Source organism: Sminthopsis crassicaudata, chromosome 4, assembly GCF_048593235.1.
Source record: "Sminthopsis crassicaudata isolate SCR6 chromosome 4, ASM4859323v1, whole genome shotgun sequence".
Classification (NCBI taxonomy): Eukaryota; Metazoa; Chordata; class Mammalia; order Dasyuromorphia; family Dasyuridae; genus Sminthopsis; species Sminthopsis crassicaudata.
Genome location: NC_133620.1, coordinates 242,045,492 through 242,063,775, shown reverse-complemented (window position 1 = coordinate 242,063,775; position 18,284 = coordinate 242,045,492). Strand labels below are relative to the sequence as shown.

At 31.7% G+C, this 18,284-nt stretch overlaps 1 protein-coding gene across 48 annotated transcripts in view; it reads left to right on the top strand.

Annotated features, from left to right (window-relative positions):
- The window catches only part of RIMS1 (regulating synaptic membrane exocytosis 1), a 621,810-nt gene that overhangs the window by 482,415 nt on the left and 121,111 nt on the right, over positions 1-18,284 (top strand). For 38 of the 48 annotated variants that reach the window (XM_074310503.1, XM_074310508.1, XM_074310502.1 and 35 more), the window contains one exon: positions 3,996-4,162. The exons of the other annotated variants lie outside the window; for them this stretch is intronic. In XM_074310503.1, coding sequence (XP_074166604.1) covers positions 3,996-4,162 — 167 coding nt within the window. The remainder of the gene's footprint in view (positions 1-3,995; positions 4,163-18,284) is intronic. 48 annotated transcript variants of the gene reach the window in all.

Sequence of the window (18,284 nt, the reverse complement as noted above, 5' to 3'; positions counted from 1 at the left end):
CTTGTTTCATTTGTGTTTATTTTCTAAGGTGTTAAGGAGACATATACAAAACACAGAATTTAAAAGACAATAGTAATTTGAAAATACAAAAGAAAATTATTAGAGGGTAGTTACCTTTTCCAGGGATTTGGCTTTCCTTAAATTCAAGTAAATTCCTTCCATGTTTACAAAGATGTATCTTTATAACTTTCTTCTAGCATGAGAGTCTATACAATAGGTATTAATGAGAGAAAGGAAAGGGGGAACCCCATTTCTCGGCACATAGATAGTAAGATAATCCCATGAGGCGTGGTGTCCCCTGTAAATGAATTTACAGGCCCGAAAACCTAGATTGATAAATAAAAGGTTTATTGTAGGAATTTGGAAGTAAAGTTCAGTTAGAAAGCTGCCAGGGCCAGAGATGGCCGCTGGGTGGGCAGGAACCCTTACATGGCTGGAAGGATACCATGTGTTTGGGGAAGGGCTCCTGCAAAAAGAGCGCTCCAGCTCATTTCTTTTATACCTAGAAGATGATGGGCGGTACCCCTCAAGTTCTTGGTGGGCTTTTCAGTTAGCTCAGATCAGGTGAGGGCTGGGGGAAGCTGAGCAGATAGTGGGGCTGAGCCTGGATATTCAAAGGGTGCCTTTGACCAGTATTTGTGAATCAAGGTCAGCCATGGGTTGGGCAATTAGAAAAGAATCTTAAAGGGACCTCAACCCCCATCAGTATCATCCTGGTTCTCCAATAGCAAAGGATAAATTTTGATTGTGTTGTGTGCAATAATCTCTAAAGGCAACTAGGAGGGGGGAAGGAATAGGTATAGCAATGATCAGGAACTTAAGTTCAAATATGACCTCAGATATTTACTACCTTGTGTCACTGGAGAAATCACTTAACATTTAAGCCTCAGTTTCCCCATGTGTGAAATGGGCATGTTTCCCAGGAGTATTGTGAGGACAAAATAAGATTATATATACACATACACATATGCATATAAGTATATATGCATATGCATTAAAATACTATATAAGTAGTAGTTGTTATCATTAATATTATTGATAACCCTATTACAGAGGGAGGATAGTAGCAAATGATATGCTTTCAAAACATAAAACTGATAGTCTACACCCACAATGCCTGTTCTTTACATTGGGAATCATAAAATTTTCCAATTTCTGATACAACATATATTTTTATAAACAATTCATTCTTCAGGCATGTTAGATGACATTTGGGCTTCTATCTCTCTTACATTTTACTCCTGGATACATATTCTTTCCTTCTGTGAATATAGTTAAAAAGCAACATAAACAATTATGCTAATTGGAAAAAATAGACTTAAAATGTTCAACAGCTATCTAACATAAAAGTGCACTTTTTACTTGAATTATTTTATTATGCATATTTAACCACAGGCTCAAAGATCTATGGTTTAATTGTTTTATAATAGCAGAAATTATTACAAGACTTTTCAAAATTTCTAAAGCATTAAGTCGATTAATATGCCTTTGAAATGGAATTAATCATTCTGGTAACCACATGGATGATAAATTTTAAAATCACACTTTTGGACCATCCTGTATATATCTTTCAAACACTATCAATTTTACATCCTTTTGATATTTTTTAACCAGACTTGTGATACCATCAATGTTAGGAGATTCGGAGATTCTTGAGAAGCTCCCTATACCCATGCCAGAAGATGTTTATTCTACAGTCTTAAAAAAGTTACTTAGAGTATTTAGAAGTTTGGTGATTTAGTGTCAAACAATAGATATGTCATGGGAAGCACTTGAAACTCAGCTCTCTTTGATTCTGAGTTTAGCTGTTTTTCCACTATACCATACTGCCTTTCTCTTAAAGCCAAGAATTTTATACTTAAAGATTAAAAATAAGTTCTAAAAGATAAAGCTAGTTACTCAAATATATGAGGGCATGAAAGTTGCTAGGGTTTATGCAAATGAACATATGAGAACCTAAAATAAGGTTCCAAAGTTAAGAATCAGATACAAGTAGTATTACCTGATAAAGAAAGTAAAAAGGAGAAGACATTTTTGAAGGGTTTGGGGGCTGCAGATTTATTTTCTGCTTAAATCTTAATATGTCAATATATGTGAAATACATTTAAATATTAAGAGTGTACTTATAATCATATACTGTATAGAATATATACCATATTATATTTTCCTGATTTATAAGACTTATGGTCAGACCTAAAAATGTAAGTTTGATTAAAATGTAGCTATGGCAAGTGCTTCAATATCCTTTCCAATAAAACTCTCAAATTCAGACACAACTGAAAAAATGGCTAAATAACAACAAATCAGATTGTTCAAAGTCAAAACTTTTTAGTCTAAAAAGTCATTTTAGTCCAAACTTCAGTTTTAATATCTTAATTTTTTATTGTAAAAGGGAATATTTTTAGGAGAATAGAAAGAAGAGAGTTTGATATTTGTAGGAAATATTTGGTACTAGAAAGTCTGTTTAAGAAATGCTAGGTAGTAAGAAGTCAAGCTTAAAAATGTTAAAAGATTATGAATTTCCTTAGTGTGGGTAACACTCTTGCTAATACACATCATTCTCATGTGTGATGTCTCTATTAGTATAGATTATTATTATTTTGTACAATGTTCAAAATGTTTCCATGACTGAAAAATGATGGCCAATCTTCTGAGAATGAACCTCTCTAAACAGCAGAGGGCAACCTTTGATACAAGATCAAAAAGCTTTCACGTTGTATCTAGGTCAGGTGACAGATTTTGTCTAAATGAATTTGGAGAGATTTCTCACCAGTTAGTGGGCCAACAAGAGTTAAGACTTTTTCTTTTATTTTTGGACACAACACTTCCATTCCAGTCTATCATAATGTGGACATACCACAATCTGCATCTTTGGAGTGACTACTCCACTTAGTGCAGTGAAAAGAGTGAATTTGAAGTAAAAGTACATGAATTTGCATTGTAGCTCTGTCTTTACTATCTGTATGACCTTAAGCAAGTCATACAACCTTTATAAGCTTCAGTCTCCTCACCTGAAAAAAAATTATAAAATTGGGGGAAAAAATCACAAGTTCTTAATATAGGAACTGTGAACTAAAAATATCTTCATAACTATGTCAGTGCAATTGGGTTGTAATCATATACCCCTAGTCTTGATGATTTGTAAGCTCCTGGAAACTTGAAACCAAAGATAGTCATCATATAGCAATTGAAAGAGAATTGGAGAATTATTGGAGAATAATTAAGAGTCAAGGCCAAAGAATCAGAGTAAAAATAGGCAGTGACAAAAAAGTAACATGAGGCTAAGTTTAGACAATGCCTTAGGCCTGAGCATTAAAACATCTGAAAGGCCTTTAAAATTTTGTCAACATTGTCAGTTATAAATGAGGAAAACCATTTTACAGTTGTTAAAATATAAAGGTTTTTTTGGGGAGAAGGGGTGTTAGGGTGGGTTGGCCAGGGGTAAAGGATTTATAATTTCTTCAGTAAGGGAAACTTGCTCGACTAATGCATATCAGAGTCAGGTAAGTAATTTATGGGCTTAAAGAGTTGTCTGGCATTATTGAGAACTAGGTAATAGTCATTCAACTAATAGTTGTCAAAGATAGAGCATGAGCTCAGTTCTTCTGATTATAAGACTGGATCTCTCTATTCCCTATATGCACTGTCTTTCAGCATGTTTATTATTTTTAAAATTCTGATATTGTGAATTTTCTACCTAAGCAGCATATTTCTGAATGCCTACATTTTAATTTAGTCTTTATAAGTCCTTATTTTATATTTATATTTATATTTACTTGTAAATATTTCTAAGATTCTCATGAAACAATCTTTTATCATTTGGAGATTACTATTCTCCAGTGCTTGTTGACCTAGCTCTAGATACTTTCAAGAAATTTGTCTTTCCAGAAGTACCTGTGCATATATTGAGGTTTGGCTATCTCATCACCTTGCTTGTCTGTATTTGCCTTGAGATGGAATAATAGTGCTCACACTTTCTTGTTTTTAATCTTTAGTATAACATACATAAAGATCAATACAGAAGCTGTGATAACGTCTCTGCCAAATCATCAGATAGTGATGTCAGTGATGTGTCAGCCATTTCCCGAACCAGCAGTGCCTCACGCCTCAGCAGCACAAGCTTTATGTCAGAGCAATCTGAGCGCCCCAGGGGTAGAATCAGGTGAGTTGGCAATCTATGCTCTTTGTATGTCCTGGATCTTCCTTTTTTATTTAGTCAAAAAGAAAAAAAGAAAAGAAAAAGATCTAGCAAGCTTTTAAATAGCTGTTTAGGAAATAGTTTGAATAAGTTTTCCTCACTATCTTTACAGAAAGTTAGTATTTTGTTGCTCAATAATGTCACCTGGAACCCTGAGTTCTTGGAAATAGGCGCATGGCTAAACAGCAAAATAATGTCACTTCAATTAAAGTAATGAGATTGATATCATATGGCCATTGACTGTCTGTAGTTGTAAAGATTGAATGGTACTCTATTTGATAGTAACTGATCAATTTGATTAAATTTGTCTATCTTAAATCATCTCAAAGGGGGCAGAATGTTTTAATAGAGAAAGGTATAGTCTTGGACTTAAGAAGATCTAAATTCATGCTCTAATTACTATTACTGTCACCAAAACCCCATAGTCAAAAAAGCAGGAGAGATGAATGAGAAATTTAGGACATAACACACCATTGAAATTTCTTCAAAGCACTAAATGTTACAGGTCATTAGAGAAACAGTCTTATGTATCAAGCAACTTCGTTTTATGGATTTATCAGTGGATGGCATATTGGAAAACTACGCCCTGTCTTCATCATTATTGCTTAATTTCCCTTTGTTTTAAATAGGGAGGAAAGGGGGCTTTTCAAGCTTAAGCACTAAAACAAAATACTTATCAGATTAATCTTGTATGATAATAGTCTAGTCACTCATTATATGCAATCATCTAATATGTACTTAATGTGTTCAATTCACTGTGCTAGACTCTAGAGACATAGAAGATATTCTCTCTGAAGATAATGTGTGATAACAATTTTTATAAGCCAACAAAACACTAAACATTCAAACTAGTTCAATCCAAATTAGTCCAGCAAGATTTTATTGATCGTTTTCTGTGATGATATAACCTCTTAAAATAAGAAAAATATCATCCTCAAGGAGATCATTAGGAATAAGAATTTATGTATTTCTAGCATTATAAGTTTTACAACCTTATGTGTTTCTTCACAAAACCCTCTGGAGCATAGGGTAAGTATTGTTGTCCATTCTAGAAGTATGATTGATAAGATGGAAAACTGATCCATTGGCAAAGATTTGCCAAAAGATAACCCCAATGAATTTGAAACAAATTTAAAATTTTACTTAGATAACAAAGAATTTAATGTATGTAATGGAGGCTCTTTTGATTTTATCTTCTCTTTCCTATAGAGAGATTTTTCTCAATTCAGTTATAAAAAGTTGCTAATTTAAGAATAAATTTGAAATCCTAAGTATTAAAGCTAGATTTTTATTTCTGCTCATACTTGTTGGATATTTAATTTAATATCATGACATATTTTCATACATAACATAACAAGTATTAAAGTTAGGTTTTTAACATATTTATAGTTATTTTGTATTTATACTTAATATTATGACAGATTTTCTACATAATATTTTAAGCAAAGAATAGAATAGAGTAAAAATTCATTGATAGTTTATGAACAAGTATGCACTAGTAAATAGATGTCCCCCCCGCCGTGTAAAGTTAACTTAGACTCACCAGTTCATATGTTAACCTCTTTTTGATTGAAGATATGACAAGTATATTTACAGGAAGTGTCATTACTTTTTTATTGTACTTCTCTAATACATAATTTAAATTTGAGAGAACAAATAGATTATGGATAATAAATGTTATGTGTGCCATCTTAGAAACAGTTTAGCTATGATCAGAGAGATCCCAGGAGTTTTTTTTACTCAGGACTTTGACAAAGTGTGAATGAGTTTTTAGGTTTTCAATTATAGAAAAAGTCTGCTATGGAATGGAGAATTCATAATCTTCTTTAGTGGAGAGTATCTTGATGACATCACAATTCTTGTCAAGATTGTTTACTTTTTTAATTCTTTAAAACATTTTATTTTTCTCAATTACATATAAAGACAATTTTAAATATTCACTTTAAAAGATTTTGAGTCCCAAACTTTCTCGCTCTCTCTTTTACTTTGAAATAAAACTATAAATTTAGGATTGATGTTGATAGATCAAAAGGTATATGCAGTTTGATTTCAAGATCCAGTTTAGTTAGTTAGAGCTTGCCTTGATAGACTCTTCTATATAATGTTACTGAAGTTCAACAGATTTATATAACAAAATGGGGTTGACTTAATGAGCTTATGTTTATCAAAACCAAGGTAAAGTAAACTTGATGTTTCTGACTCTTACTTACTGGTTTGGGCCTGAGAACCCCTGATCTGGATCATCCCACAATGTGCCAAACACATTCCAAACACTGGTACAAGGAAAAGCACAGGAGTTGGAATCAGAGAGCATAGACTAGCCTTTTATATCTTTTTGACACTGTTCAAGTTCCTGGATTTCTCTCAGTATCTGTTTTCATATCTATAAAATAAGAAGTCTAGACTGTGACCTCTAACATCCCTTTAAGCTCTGCATTTATGATTCATTTTTTCTATGTAGCTGAAAACAAAAACTGATATGGGTCATTTAAGAATTTCTTCAATATGAATCCAAATATTATGGAGTTTTTTGTTTTTTTTTAGAAACATCAGGACTTGGGTTTAAGTTTGTAGGACATTTGGATCTTTTTTTTAAAATTTTTACTACTATATAAATCACAATGGTTTTTCATTAAAGTTCCATTTGCTGGCTCTAATGTAAAGAGTCAGATTATTTGCCAGTTAACTAGCCACCCAACTCATATTTTACTAAGGACATTAAAGTTTAGGGAACTGTTATTTTAAAATATTGCCTGTATTCCATTGATAAAATAAAAAAATTCTGTAAAATTAAAAATTTTGATCAATCATTTTTCCTAAATACATTTTAATATATGATTTAATATATGATTAATTGTTCACTGTGTATGTTCATTTATCTTCAAGATACATAAAGTAAGGATTTGGAATAAGATATTCTTAAACTTATTCCTCATCTATTAAATAGAATATGAGATATTCTAGAAGAGTATAAAAATAAATAAATGTATTTTATGTATATTTATTAATTATTATTACTGATATTTAAAGTCATTTCATTGTATATGTGTATACATGTATGGATACATATACATATATATGTAAACATATCAAAAAAATCTAGAGTGAGCAATGGTAATTCATTATTATCCATTTGAGTTGTCTGCATTTCATTTTTCACACCTGAATATTAAAACTTGGGAAAGGACAAAGTCATTAGATATCTACAAAAATGCAAAAAGAAAGTAAGGAAAAAAGATCAGGACACAATAAAAGGAAATTTAATTTTGAATACCTGAAGACATTCTTTTTGTTGATAATTTGAGGTAAAGGTTAGCTTAATCTTTTGTGTCTCCACTCCTTTCAGCTGCTTAATTTTTGTAGGATAGAGTCTTATAGTACATTTTAGCTAATATTTCCTGTGAATGTAATCTGTGAGTGCTCTTTGCAATGAGAAAGTACTACTTTTATTTTTGTCCCATGTAATGATCATCTTCTAATGTATTATTGTGAATGTATTTTATCTGAATGAATTTCTCATGAGCCTAATATCAACTTATTTCAAAATAAAGATTATGTAAATATAAGCACTGGAAAAAAAAAAGACAATATGCACATGAAGAAGTAGATACAAAACACTTACAAATTTGATACAGAGTAAGTCTGAGTAGGGAAAAGGGGTGGGGTTCCAGCACTGGCTGTATGGGAAAAGCAGGGAAATTCTGCTTGTGAATTATGTCATTTGAACAGAATCTTGAAAGAATACAGGGATTTCATTAGGCAGAAATGAAGAATTTATTCCAGGCATAGGGGACAACTAGTGAAAAGGTGTGAAGTCTGCAGATAGACTGTTATATTTCAAAATAGTAAGAATAGTCTAAGTGGACTATAAAGTATTTGGAAGGAATAATGCTCGAAAGGTAAGCAGGAACCAGGTTGTGAAGAGCTTTTAATGACAAACAGGAGTTTCTTTTAATTCTACAAGTAACAGGAGGCACACATATTATATACATATAAATACATGCATATACATATATTTATATATGCATGCACATATAGACATGTGAGTTTGCATGTATAGATATATGCATACATTCTATGTACGCACATATGTTTGTATGCATGTGGGTTGGGTGTGTGGGTATGGGTGTATATATACTGTATTATAAAATTTGTTTATAACATGTTTAACTTGGGATATCTCCAAGACATCTAATTTGAATCCAGTTTGAATCTCCAAGACATCCAACAAAAAGTTGTTAATGTGAGATTAAAGCTTAGGAATAAGTCTAGGACTGGATAAAAAAATTTGAGAATCATATGCATAAAAATGTACATGGGACTTAATAAGACTTGAATAAGATTTGACACAAAAAGAAAAGAATAAAAAGGAAAGGAGAGATAAGAGGAGAGGAGAGGACCTTGGAGTCATGATGTGGGGGTAGGATATTGATGATGAAAACACCCTCTTTTATTTCTTATGTAATAATAATAATTTCTAATTCATTATAATTTGTATAGTCATCTGGCAAATTGAAGATCACTCCTTTAGTTTCCAGGTCTTGGAATAAGAATCTATTACATTTTTGCCTAGGGACTTCCAGTAGTTTGCTAGATAATTGTAGACAAATCATTTTATATATCTATATTTTAGTTTCATAAAATTAATACATTGGACTAGAATGGTTTCTAAAGTTCCTCTTAGTACCAACAAAATAGACACAGAATAGTAGAGAAGGTCACATAAGGGTAGAATCACATCCAAATGAGGTTATAACTAAAGGTTTTGTTGAGGATTTAGCTGTTCAACTGAACCAATGAAGGAAAAGTAATATTTCAACAGGTGAAAATATGGGAAAGGCTAAATGTTTTAACAAAGGTATGTTTGGGAATTTTGAAATGTGTCTACTTTTCCATCATGTAATTACAAAGGTCATTTAAAACAAAAACAAACAAAAAAAGCCTACTCAACTTGGTGCTGTAATTTTGATAAAATAATAAAGCTATGAATTCTGTTAGCTACTTTTAAAGGTCAGAATGTACTGGGATTAGACAGATAATTTATATAATTAATTGCTTGAGGTCTTTTTGTGTAGGGGGAATTAGGAGAACTGTAGTAAATGTCATTGTATTTTATGTAACCATAACTCTCTCAATGCCAAGAAGAATGATAGTTTAGTTTCTGGTCCCTTTGCCATGATAGTCTGCCAGTCAGTAATGCTTATTTAGCACTTTTTTCCAGTAGAGTTTAGATACTAAAACAGACGTCAGTGTGTCTTAGCTCAACCACTTCAAGGTATGATTTTGGTTTAAGATCAAAAGCAACAGAATACTTGTTTATACCTTGACATGATGAATGATCTGTGATTACTAAGAAGAATGTATTTCTTTTCCAAGTTGACAACATCAGGAGCCTGTACTGTTGACACAATGCAGCTCACAGTGCTTGCTATTTTAAAACATAATAATAATAAAATTCATATTTAAGAACATGATGCATGCACATGTACACACACACATACATACTCACACACTCACTTCTCTATATCTTCAGTTGATTCTTTGATAAGTTGTAATTTTCCATTACAGAATATTTTTTTGTACTATTTAAAGTCTGCCTTTTTCCATTTATTCTCTACCAAGCATGCTATGTGGACTTATTTTTAAAAACTTAGGATATTAAGTTACAGCAAAACATCTGAAACTTATTTCAAATAAGCATAATTAAACAACTTTATTTATTGTCAATGTTTTAATCAAGCACCAATAAAATAAGTACTTGCTGAACATGTATTTTCTGGTCAGCTCTATAAAAAAAGAATAAATGTAACCCCGATGATCATATACTGGGATATATGATCCCCAAGTATATTCCCCAAGAAGAGAAAGATTATCTCAGCTAGGTCCAATGATCCTCTTTTCATTAGTTTATATAATATAAATGCTCAGAAAGCATTTGGTGGAAAAATGTATCCTTGGTTTTTATTATATTTTTCATGACTGCAGAGATAAATGAAAATGTTTACATCTGAAAATGGGGATGTTTTCTTCTGTTTTCTTTTATTCCTGGCATGTATATGTATTTACATTATTTATGATACATATGTGTATATGTTTATATACGTGTATGTGTGATATTCATAAATCTTGCATAAATAATGTTAAGATCCACTAACAATTTAAGTTTGATTAGAGCAATAACTATACACTTCCAATTGGATTTCAAAAATAATAATTAAATTCTGTGTCATTCAGTTTAAAAATAGAGAACATTTTTCTCTTTTTCTCATTTGTTCTCTCTAAATAATGCATAAATTGCAATTGGAATGCTAGTCAATGATTGTCTTTAAATTATAGTGATTTTAACTATGAACATAAAATAGTATCTACATAAAGATTTGGAATTATAAGGAATCTTAATAATCAAATGGCTGAACTTCCTAATTTTACATATAAGAAAACTAAAGCCCAGGAGTTGACATGACTTCCCTAAAGTCACACAGATCATGACAGATCCAGACTTTAAAATCAAGTTATAATTCCAAATATATTTCCAATATGCCTCCTTGTTTTATGATCCATCTTGTTTTACAGACATATTCCCAATAAATTTGGCATGGCTTTTAAACCAAACACACATTTAAAAAACTAGTATTTTTGTTACTATATGTTGTTGTTATTCAATCATTTCTGACCATAAGGACCATATTATGCCAATACTATCCATGGGATTTTCTTGGCAAAGATCCTGGAATTCTTTAACATTTACTCCTCCAGTGGACTAAGTCAAATAGGTTGACTCATCCAGAGTCACATGGCTAGTAAGCGTCTGGGGTTAGATTTGAACTCAGGTCTTCCCGATACCAGGCCCAGTGTTCTATCTACTGAGCTATCTAGTTACTAAGTGTGTGTGTGTGTGTGTGTGTGTGTGTGTGTGTGTGTGTGTGTGTGTGTGTGTTTTGGATGGATATTTGTCTGTATATAAGTGAATGTGCTTCAGGATCTAAAGACTGTTCCACAAGAGAAATTCAAAAATATTTTTAGCAATGGTAATGTTGTTGGTATAAGTATATTGCCTTTTATGGAGACAACTTTTCAGGGACAAAATTTATTTGGATTTTAGTTCTGACATGTTTGTTACAAAATCATTCAAACTCTTATAGCCATTTATTGAAGAGATACCAATCAGAATTAGATTGGCTGTTTAAAAAATACACAGCTGATCAAAAAAGGCAATTTAACTGAAATTTTCCACAATTTTGAAACAGAATACATTGCAAATGTACAGTGTCACTTGATTTTCCAAGAATTTATCTAAGTTAAATAATCTATATCAAACTAAAAATCACATTGAATACGAGGAAGTAAGAAATTAGACTCTATAGGAAATGAAGAAAAGTGTTGATGAGACAGAGAGAGGCAGGAAGTTTATTCCAGATGGCAAGATTCAGAGAGCATAAGGCTGTTGAACCAGCAGCATCTTAATTTTATGAAAAATAATTTTGGTTTTTGTTAAGATAGTTTAATAAGTCCATATTCATTCAGAACTACACGGATTTGTAATCTTTTGACCTGGATCTCTTTGACATTTTCCCCAAATTCTGGTTTTCCTCTCAGTGAGCCTCTGTAACTTCTAATCCCAGAATCTACATTTTTCACTCATTTTGAAACAACAATGATTTCTACATGTTCAATGCATCTGCTGGTTCTTTCAAAAATGACCCTAGTTAGCTTCCATCTCATAAACATGCAACTGATTCAGCCTGATAAGCTGAAAAAATTCCCAACTATAGTCTAAACTCATAATGATGAGGACCATTAAAATGTCTTTGAGTTAAAGAATTGTTGGTTTTTTTTTCAGAACTATAAAATGTTTTTCCCCCTACATTTATGTAAACCCATAGAAGAGACTTGCATAGTCAAAGGGTAAAAAAATGACGAAAGATATCAATATTTTTTTAACGTGAGGGTGGGATTTGAGGTGAAGAAATGAAAATTTTGGGGTATTTTACAAATGTTTAGATAAAAGAAAAAAAGGAGGGAATAAATTTCACTGTTTCATGTAGCATTCACTTATATTGTGTACAGAATTATATCTTTGTAAATAGGGATAAATATGCATTAGACATGTTGTCATACTTAGTCCTCAGCATAGTTCTGTGAAATAAGTTGATCAGTGGTATTTTCCTCAATTCACAAATGGGGAAATTGATATTTATGAAAGAAAAATGATTTGACTCAGGTGACCCAGTGGTAAATTCTAAAGATAACCATGTGTCCAATTATTTTTCCAAATCAGTGCTCTTTTTGTTGAATCATTTAGACTTGTCTCCCAACTATCCTTTGAGCAAAATATATTTAATACTATATCTAAGTCTTTTCTTCTTTCAGTTCAATTAAATGGATATTTTAAAGTGACCAAAATGCAATAGGACTCAAAACTATGATTCTTTATTCCAGTTCTACTTAGCTTTTTGTCTGTGCCATATGGGCTTGGAATGGCTAAGGTTCTGCCTTCCTCATAGACATCCCTGTCCTAGTATACATCATGATATACATGAAAGAATATTGAAATTGGAATCAGAGAAAATAGATGAAGTTGGGAAACACTATTATATTTGAAGCCTTTCCAGCATTTTAGAATCTGTCAAAATTTGTCTTTCATTGGCCAAAACTTTGAGAACTTCTAAATCAACTCAATCAATGAATCCATATTTATTATTAAACTCCTACTAAAAAGCATGTGTGATACTAGACATTGGAGGTATAAAAACAAGAATGAAACAAACTATATTTTAGTAAGACCTGGATTTCCTGATCATTTCCAAGAAATGCTAAATAATCTGGCCATCATCTTTTGCCTCCCTCTGGAACTTTGACACTACTCCTAGGACTGAACTTTGAAATGTTATCTCTTGCTTTATCTTTCCTAAACAGAGGCTGCTATAGCATTCCCTTGTTATTTTCATACCATCTCCCTACACAAAAATCCCTTCTTCCTTTCCATCTCCAGCTCTCCTGTGTATGGTGTCTTCTATATTAGAAGATGAAAGAGTTTTTTTTTTTTTTCTTAATGTAAGATCAGAAAAGTTTTTGATTCATTCATTATGTACACATAAAATTTTGTATGCATGTGGACAAAGTAAATAAATGCAAGGGGAGGAAGTGGTAATTCTTTTTTTTTTTAATTTTAATTTTATTTTATAATTATAACTTTTTTTTTTGACAGTACATATGTATGGGTAATTTTTTACAACATTATCCCTTGCACTTACTTCTGTTCAGATTTTTTCCCTTCCTCCCCCAACCCCCTCCCCCAGATGGCAGGCAGTCTTATACATGTTAAATATATTACAATATATTCTAGATACAATATATGTGTGTAGAACCGAATTTCTTGTTGCAAAGGAAGAATTGGATTCAGAAGGTAAAAATAACAGTTTACACTCATTTTCCAGTGTTCCTTTTCTGGATGTAGTTGATTCTGTCCATCATTAATCAATTGGAATTGGATTAGCTCTTCTCTATGGGAAGTGGTAATTCTTAAAGCATATGAGTTCTGATCAAAATTATAAATTATCACACTATCTTTCATTTGTTTATGCTAATCTACTAAATTAAATATATTCATAAATTTATGGATTTTTTTGATGACCTAATTTTTAGACATTACATAAATCAACAAAACTTCAGGTCATAGTAAGATTATTAAATATTTCAAGAAAGAAAACATTTAAATAACTATTACTGACATACATTTTAATGATATCGAGTACATACAAAAACATAGTGCTAATTTGGAAAAAAATTTACATATATTATTACTTATGATCCTTATTATCACAGTTTTACAGTTGAGGAAAATGAAGCTCCAAAAATTTAAGCAATTTGTTCAGGGACACTTAAGAAATAAATGTAGAATTTAAATGCAGATTACCCCCAACTCCATGCTTTATCAACAATACTTCTCTGCTAATTTTTAACTCTAATTATTTTAATTAATAATTAATCATTTAATAATTATATTGTTACCTGTAGTAATTATTATTATCTAATAATAACTGGTTGTTTTTTCATTTGACTTCTGTCCATGAGATATTTGTAAAAGTTATTCATGAATATGTAAAGAATTCATGGTGAAAAATCATACGTATGCAAAATTTTAAAAATATTCCTGACTTATCAAAGGCATAGTTATGATATAATTATTATCTATGATTTAACTTCTTTAGTTATTCAAAGTTTTACTTATGAAGTGAAGACACATGTGATAGAAAATAAACAAATTAAGTTTATTTTTTTTTCATTTTTCCAAATTATCCCCCCCCCCTCCCTTCACTCCCTCCCCCGGTGACAGGTAATCCCATACATTTTACATGTGTTACAATATAACCCAGATACAATATATGTGTGTAAATACCATTTTCTTGTTGCACATTAAGTATTAGATTCCTAAGGTATAAGTAACCTGGGTAGATAGACAGTAGTGCTAACAATTTACATTCACTTCCCAGTGTTCCTTCTCTGGGTGTAGTTATTTCTGTCCATCATTGATCAACTGGAAGTGAGTTGGATCTTCTTTATGTTGAAGATATCCACTTCCATCAGAATACATCTTCATACAGCATTGAAGTGTACAACGATCTTCTGGTTCTGTTCATTTCACTCAGCATCAGTTGATGTAAGTTTCTCCAAGCCTCTCTGTATTCCTCCTGCTGGTCATTTCTTGCAGAACAATAGTATTCCATAATCTTCATATACCATAATTTGCCCAACCATTCTCCAATTGATGGGCATCCATTCAATTTCCAGTTTCTAGCTACAACAAAAAGAGCTGCCACAAACATTTTGGCACATATCCCTTTCCGCTCTTTAGTATTTCTTTGGGATATAATCCCAATAGCAGCAATGCTGGATCAAAGGGTATGCACAGTTTGATAACTTTTGGGGCATAGCTCCAAATTGCTCTCCAGAATGGCTGGATTCTTTCACAACTCCACCAACAATGTATCAGTGTCCCAGTTTTCCCACATCCCCTCCAACATTCATCATTATTTGTTCCTGTCATCTTAGCCAATCTGACAGGTGTGTAGTGGTATCTCAGAGTTGTCTTAATTTGCATTTCTCTGATCAGTAATGATTTAGAACACTCTTTCATATAAGTGGAAATAGTTTCAATTTCATCATCTGAGAATTGTCTGTTCATATCCCTTGACCATTTATCAATTGGAGAATGGTTTGATTTCTTATAAATTAGGGTCAGTTCTCTATATATTTTGGAAATGAGACCTTTGTCAGAACCTTTGCTTTTAAAAATATTTTCCCAATTTGTTACTTCCCTTCTAATCTTGTTTGCATTAGTATTGTTTGTACAGAAACTTTTTAGTTTGATGTAATCAAAATCTTCTATTTTGTGATCAATAATGATCTCTAGTTCTCCTCTGGTCATAAATTCCTTCCTCCTCCACAGGTCTGAGAGGTAGACTATTTTCTGTTTCTCTAATCTATTTATGATCTCATTCTTTATGCCTAAACATGGACCCATTTTGATCTTATCTTGGTATATGGTGTTAAGTGTGGATCCATATCTAATTTCTGCCATACTAATTTCCAATTTTCCCAACAGTTTTTTTTCCAAATAATGAATTTTTGTCCCTAATGTTGGTATCTTTGGGTTTGTCAAAGATTAGATTGCTATAGATGTACCCTTTTTTTTGTCCTTTGTATCTAATCTGTTCCACTGATCTACTGGTCTATTTCTTAGCCAATACCAAATGGTTTTGGTGACTGCTGCTATATAATATAGCTTTAGATCAGGTACACTTAGACCACCTTCCTCTGACTTTTTTTTCATTAGTTCCCTTGTAATTCTCGACCTTTTATTCTTCCATATGAATTTTGTTGTTATTTTTTCTAGGTCATTAAAATAGTTTCTTGGGAGTCTGATTGGTATAGCACTAAATAAATAGATTAATTTGGGGAGTATTGTCATCTTTATTATATTTGCTCGGCCTATCCAAGAGCACTGAATGTCTTTCCAATTATTTAAGTCTGACTTTATTTTTGTGGCAAGTGTTTTGTAATTTTTCTCATATAATTCCTGACTATTCTTTGGTAGATGGATTCCCAAATACTTTATACTCTCAACATTTGTTTGGAATGGAATTTCTCTTTGTATCTCTTGCTGTTGCATTTTGTTGGTGATATATAAAAATGCTGAGCATTTGTGTGGATTTATTTTGTATCCTGCAACTTTGCTAAAATTCTGAATTATTTCTAATAGCTTTTTAGCAGAGTCTTTGGGGTTCTCTAAGTATACCATCATGTCATCTGCAAAGAGTGATAGTTTGATTTCCTCATTTCCTACTCTAATTCCTTGAATCTCTTTCTCGGCTCTTATTGCCGAGGCTAGCGTTTCTAGTACTATATTGAATAGTAATGGTGATAGTGGGCAACCTTGTTTCACTCCTGATCTTACTGGGAAAGGTTGCAGTTTATTTCTATTGCATATTATGCTTACTGAAGGTCTTAAATATATGTTCCTGATTATTCTAAGGAATAGTCCATTTATTCCTATACTCTCAAGAGTTTTTAGTAGGAATGGATGTTGGGTTTTGTCAAATGCTTTTTCTGCATCTATTGAGATGATCATATGTTTTTTATTAATTTGATTATTAATATGGTCAATTATACTAATAGTTTTCCTAATATTAAACCAGCCCTGCATTCCTGGAATAAATCCTACTTGATCATAGTGTATTATCCTGGGGATGATTTTCTGAAGTCTTTTTGCTAATATCTTATTTAAGATTTTAGCATCAATATTCATTAAGGAAATTGGTCTATAATTTTCTTTCTCAGTTTTCGATCGACCTGGTTTAGGTATCAGTACCATGTCTGTGTCATAAAAGGAGTTTGGTAGGACTCCTTCATCCCCTATTTTTTCAAATAGTTTATATAGCATTGGGGCTAATTGTTCTTTAAATGTTTGGTAGAATTCACATGTAAATCCATCTGGTCCTGGGGAATTTTTCCTGGGGAGTTGATTAATAGCTTGTTCTATTTCTTTTTCTGAAATGGGACTATTTAAGCAATTTATCTCCTCCTCTGTTAATTTAGGAAGCCTATATTTTTGAAGGAAGTCATCCATTTCACTTAAGTTATCAATTTTATTGGCATAAAGTTGGGCAAAGTAACTCCTTATTATTTCTCTAATTTCCTCTTCATTGGTGGAAAGATCCCCCTTTTCATTTGTAAGACTAACAATTTGATTTTCATCTTTCTTTTTTCTGATCAGATTTACCAAAGTTTTATCTATTTTATTGTCTTTTTCATAAAACCAACTCTTGGTTTTATTTATTAATTCACTAGTTTTTTTACTTTCAATATTATTGATTTCTCCTTTTAATTTTTGTATTTCAAGTTTAATTTTTGGTTGGGGGTACACATTAAGTTTATAGATAGCTTGACTTGATTGCAAATTTATATTCTTAAACTTATTGCTTACTGAAAGTCTCTGGGCCATAGTTTCCTCATCTGTAACATTAAAAGGTTATACACATGATGTTTAAGTCTCGCACTAATTCTGGACAACTTGTAGTACTAAGTTTTCCATGTAAAGTGATCTATTAATTAATAAAGTACTCTTATTAGTTACCACCTGCCATCCCTTGACTATTGAGATTAAGAAACTATTGACAAGCAACATATGAATGTGTGACCATTTCTCTACATAAAGTTTAAATCTTAGAGATATTATATTTTTTTATTAAAGCTTGGTGAAATGACATCCTAGATTAATTGGTTTTATGTCTACTTTCTCTGCAAAAAAAAAAAAAAAAAATTTGATTCAAATTAACCTTCAAGAAGCAAAATGGCTTGGATAAGGAAGTAGCAGCAGAATTCTTAGCATCAGTAACTCCAGAACAGTTTTGCTACTTTAACTCATTTCTAGAATATCTTTTTTTTCTTCTTTAAATACCCAGAACTACTGTAAAACCCTTTGGTTCAGAATTTTTTTTTAAATGAGCTTTTATTGATATATACTTTTAAAACACCCTAAGTTTTCCAATGTGCCTCTCCCAGAGGCAGGCAAAGAATGAAAAAG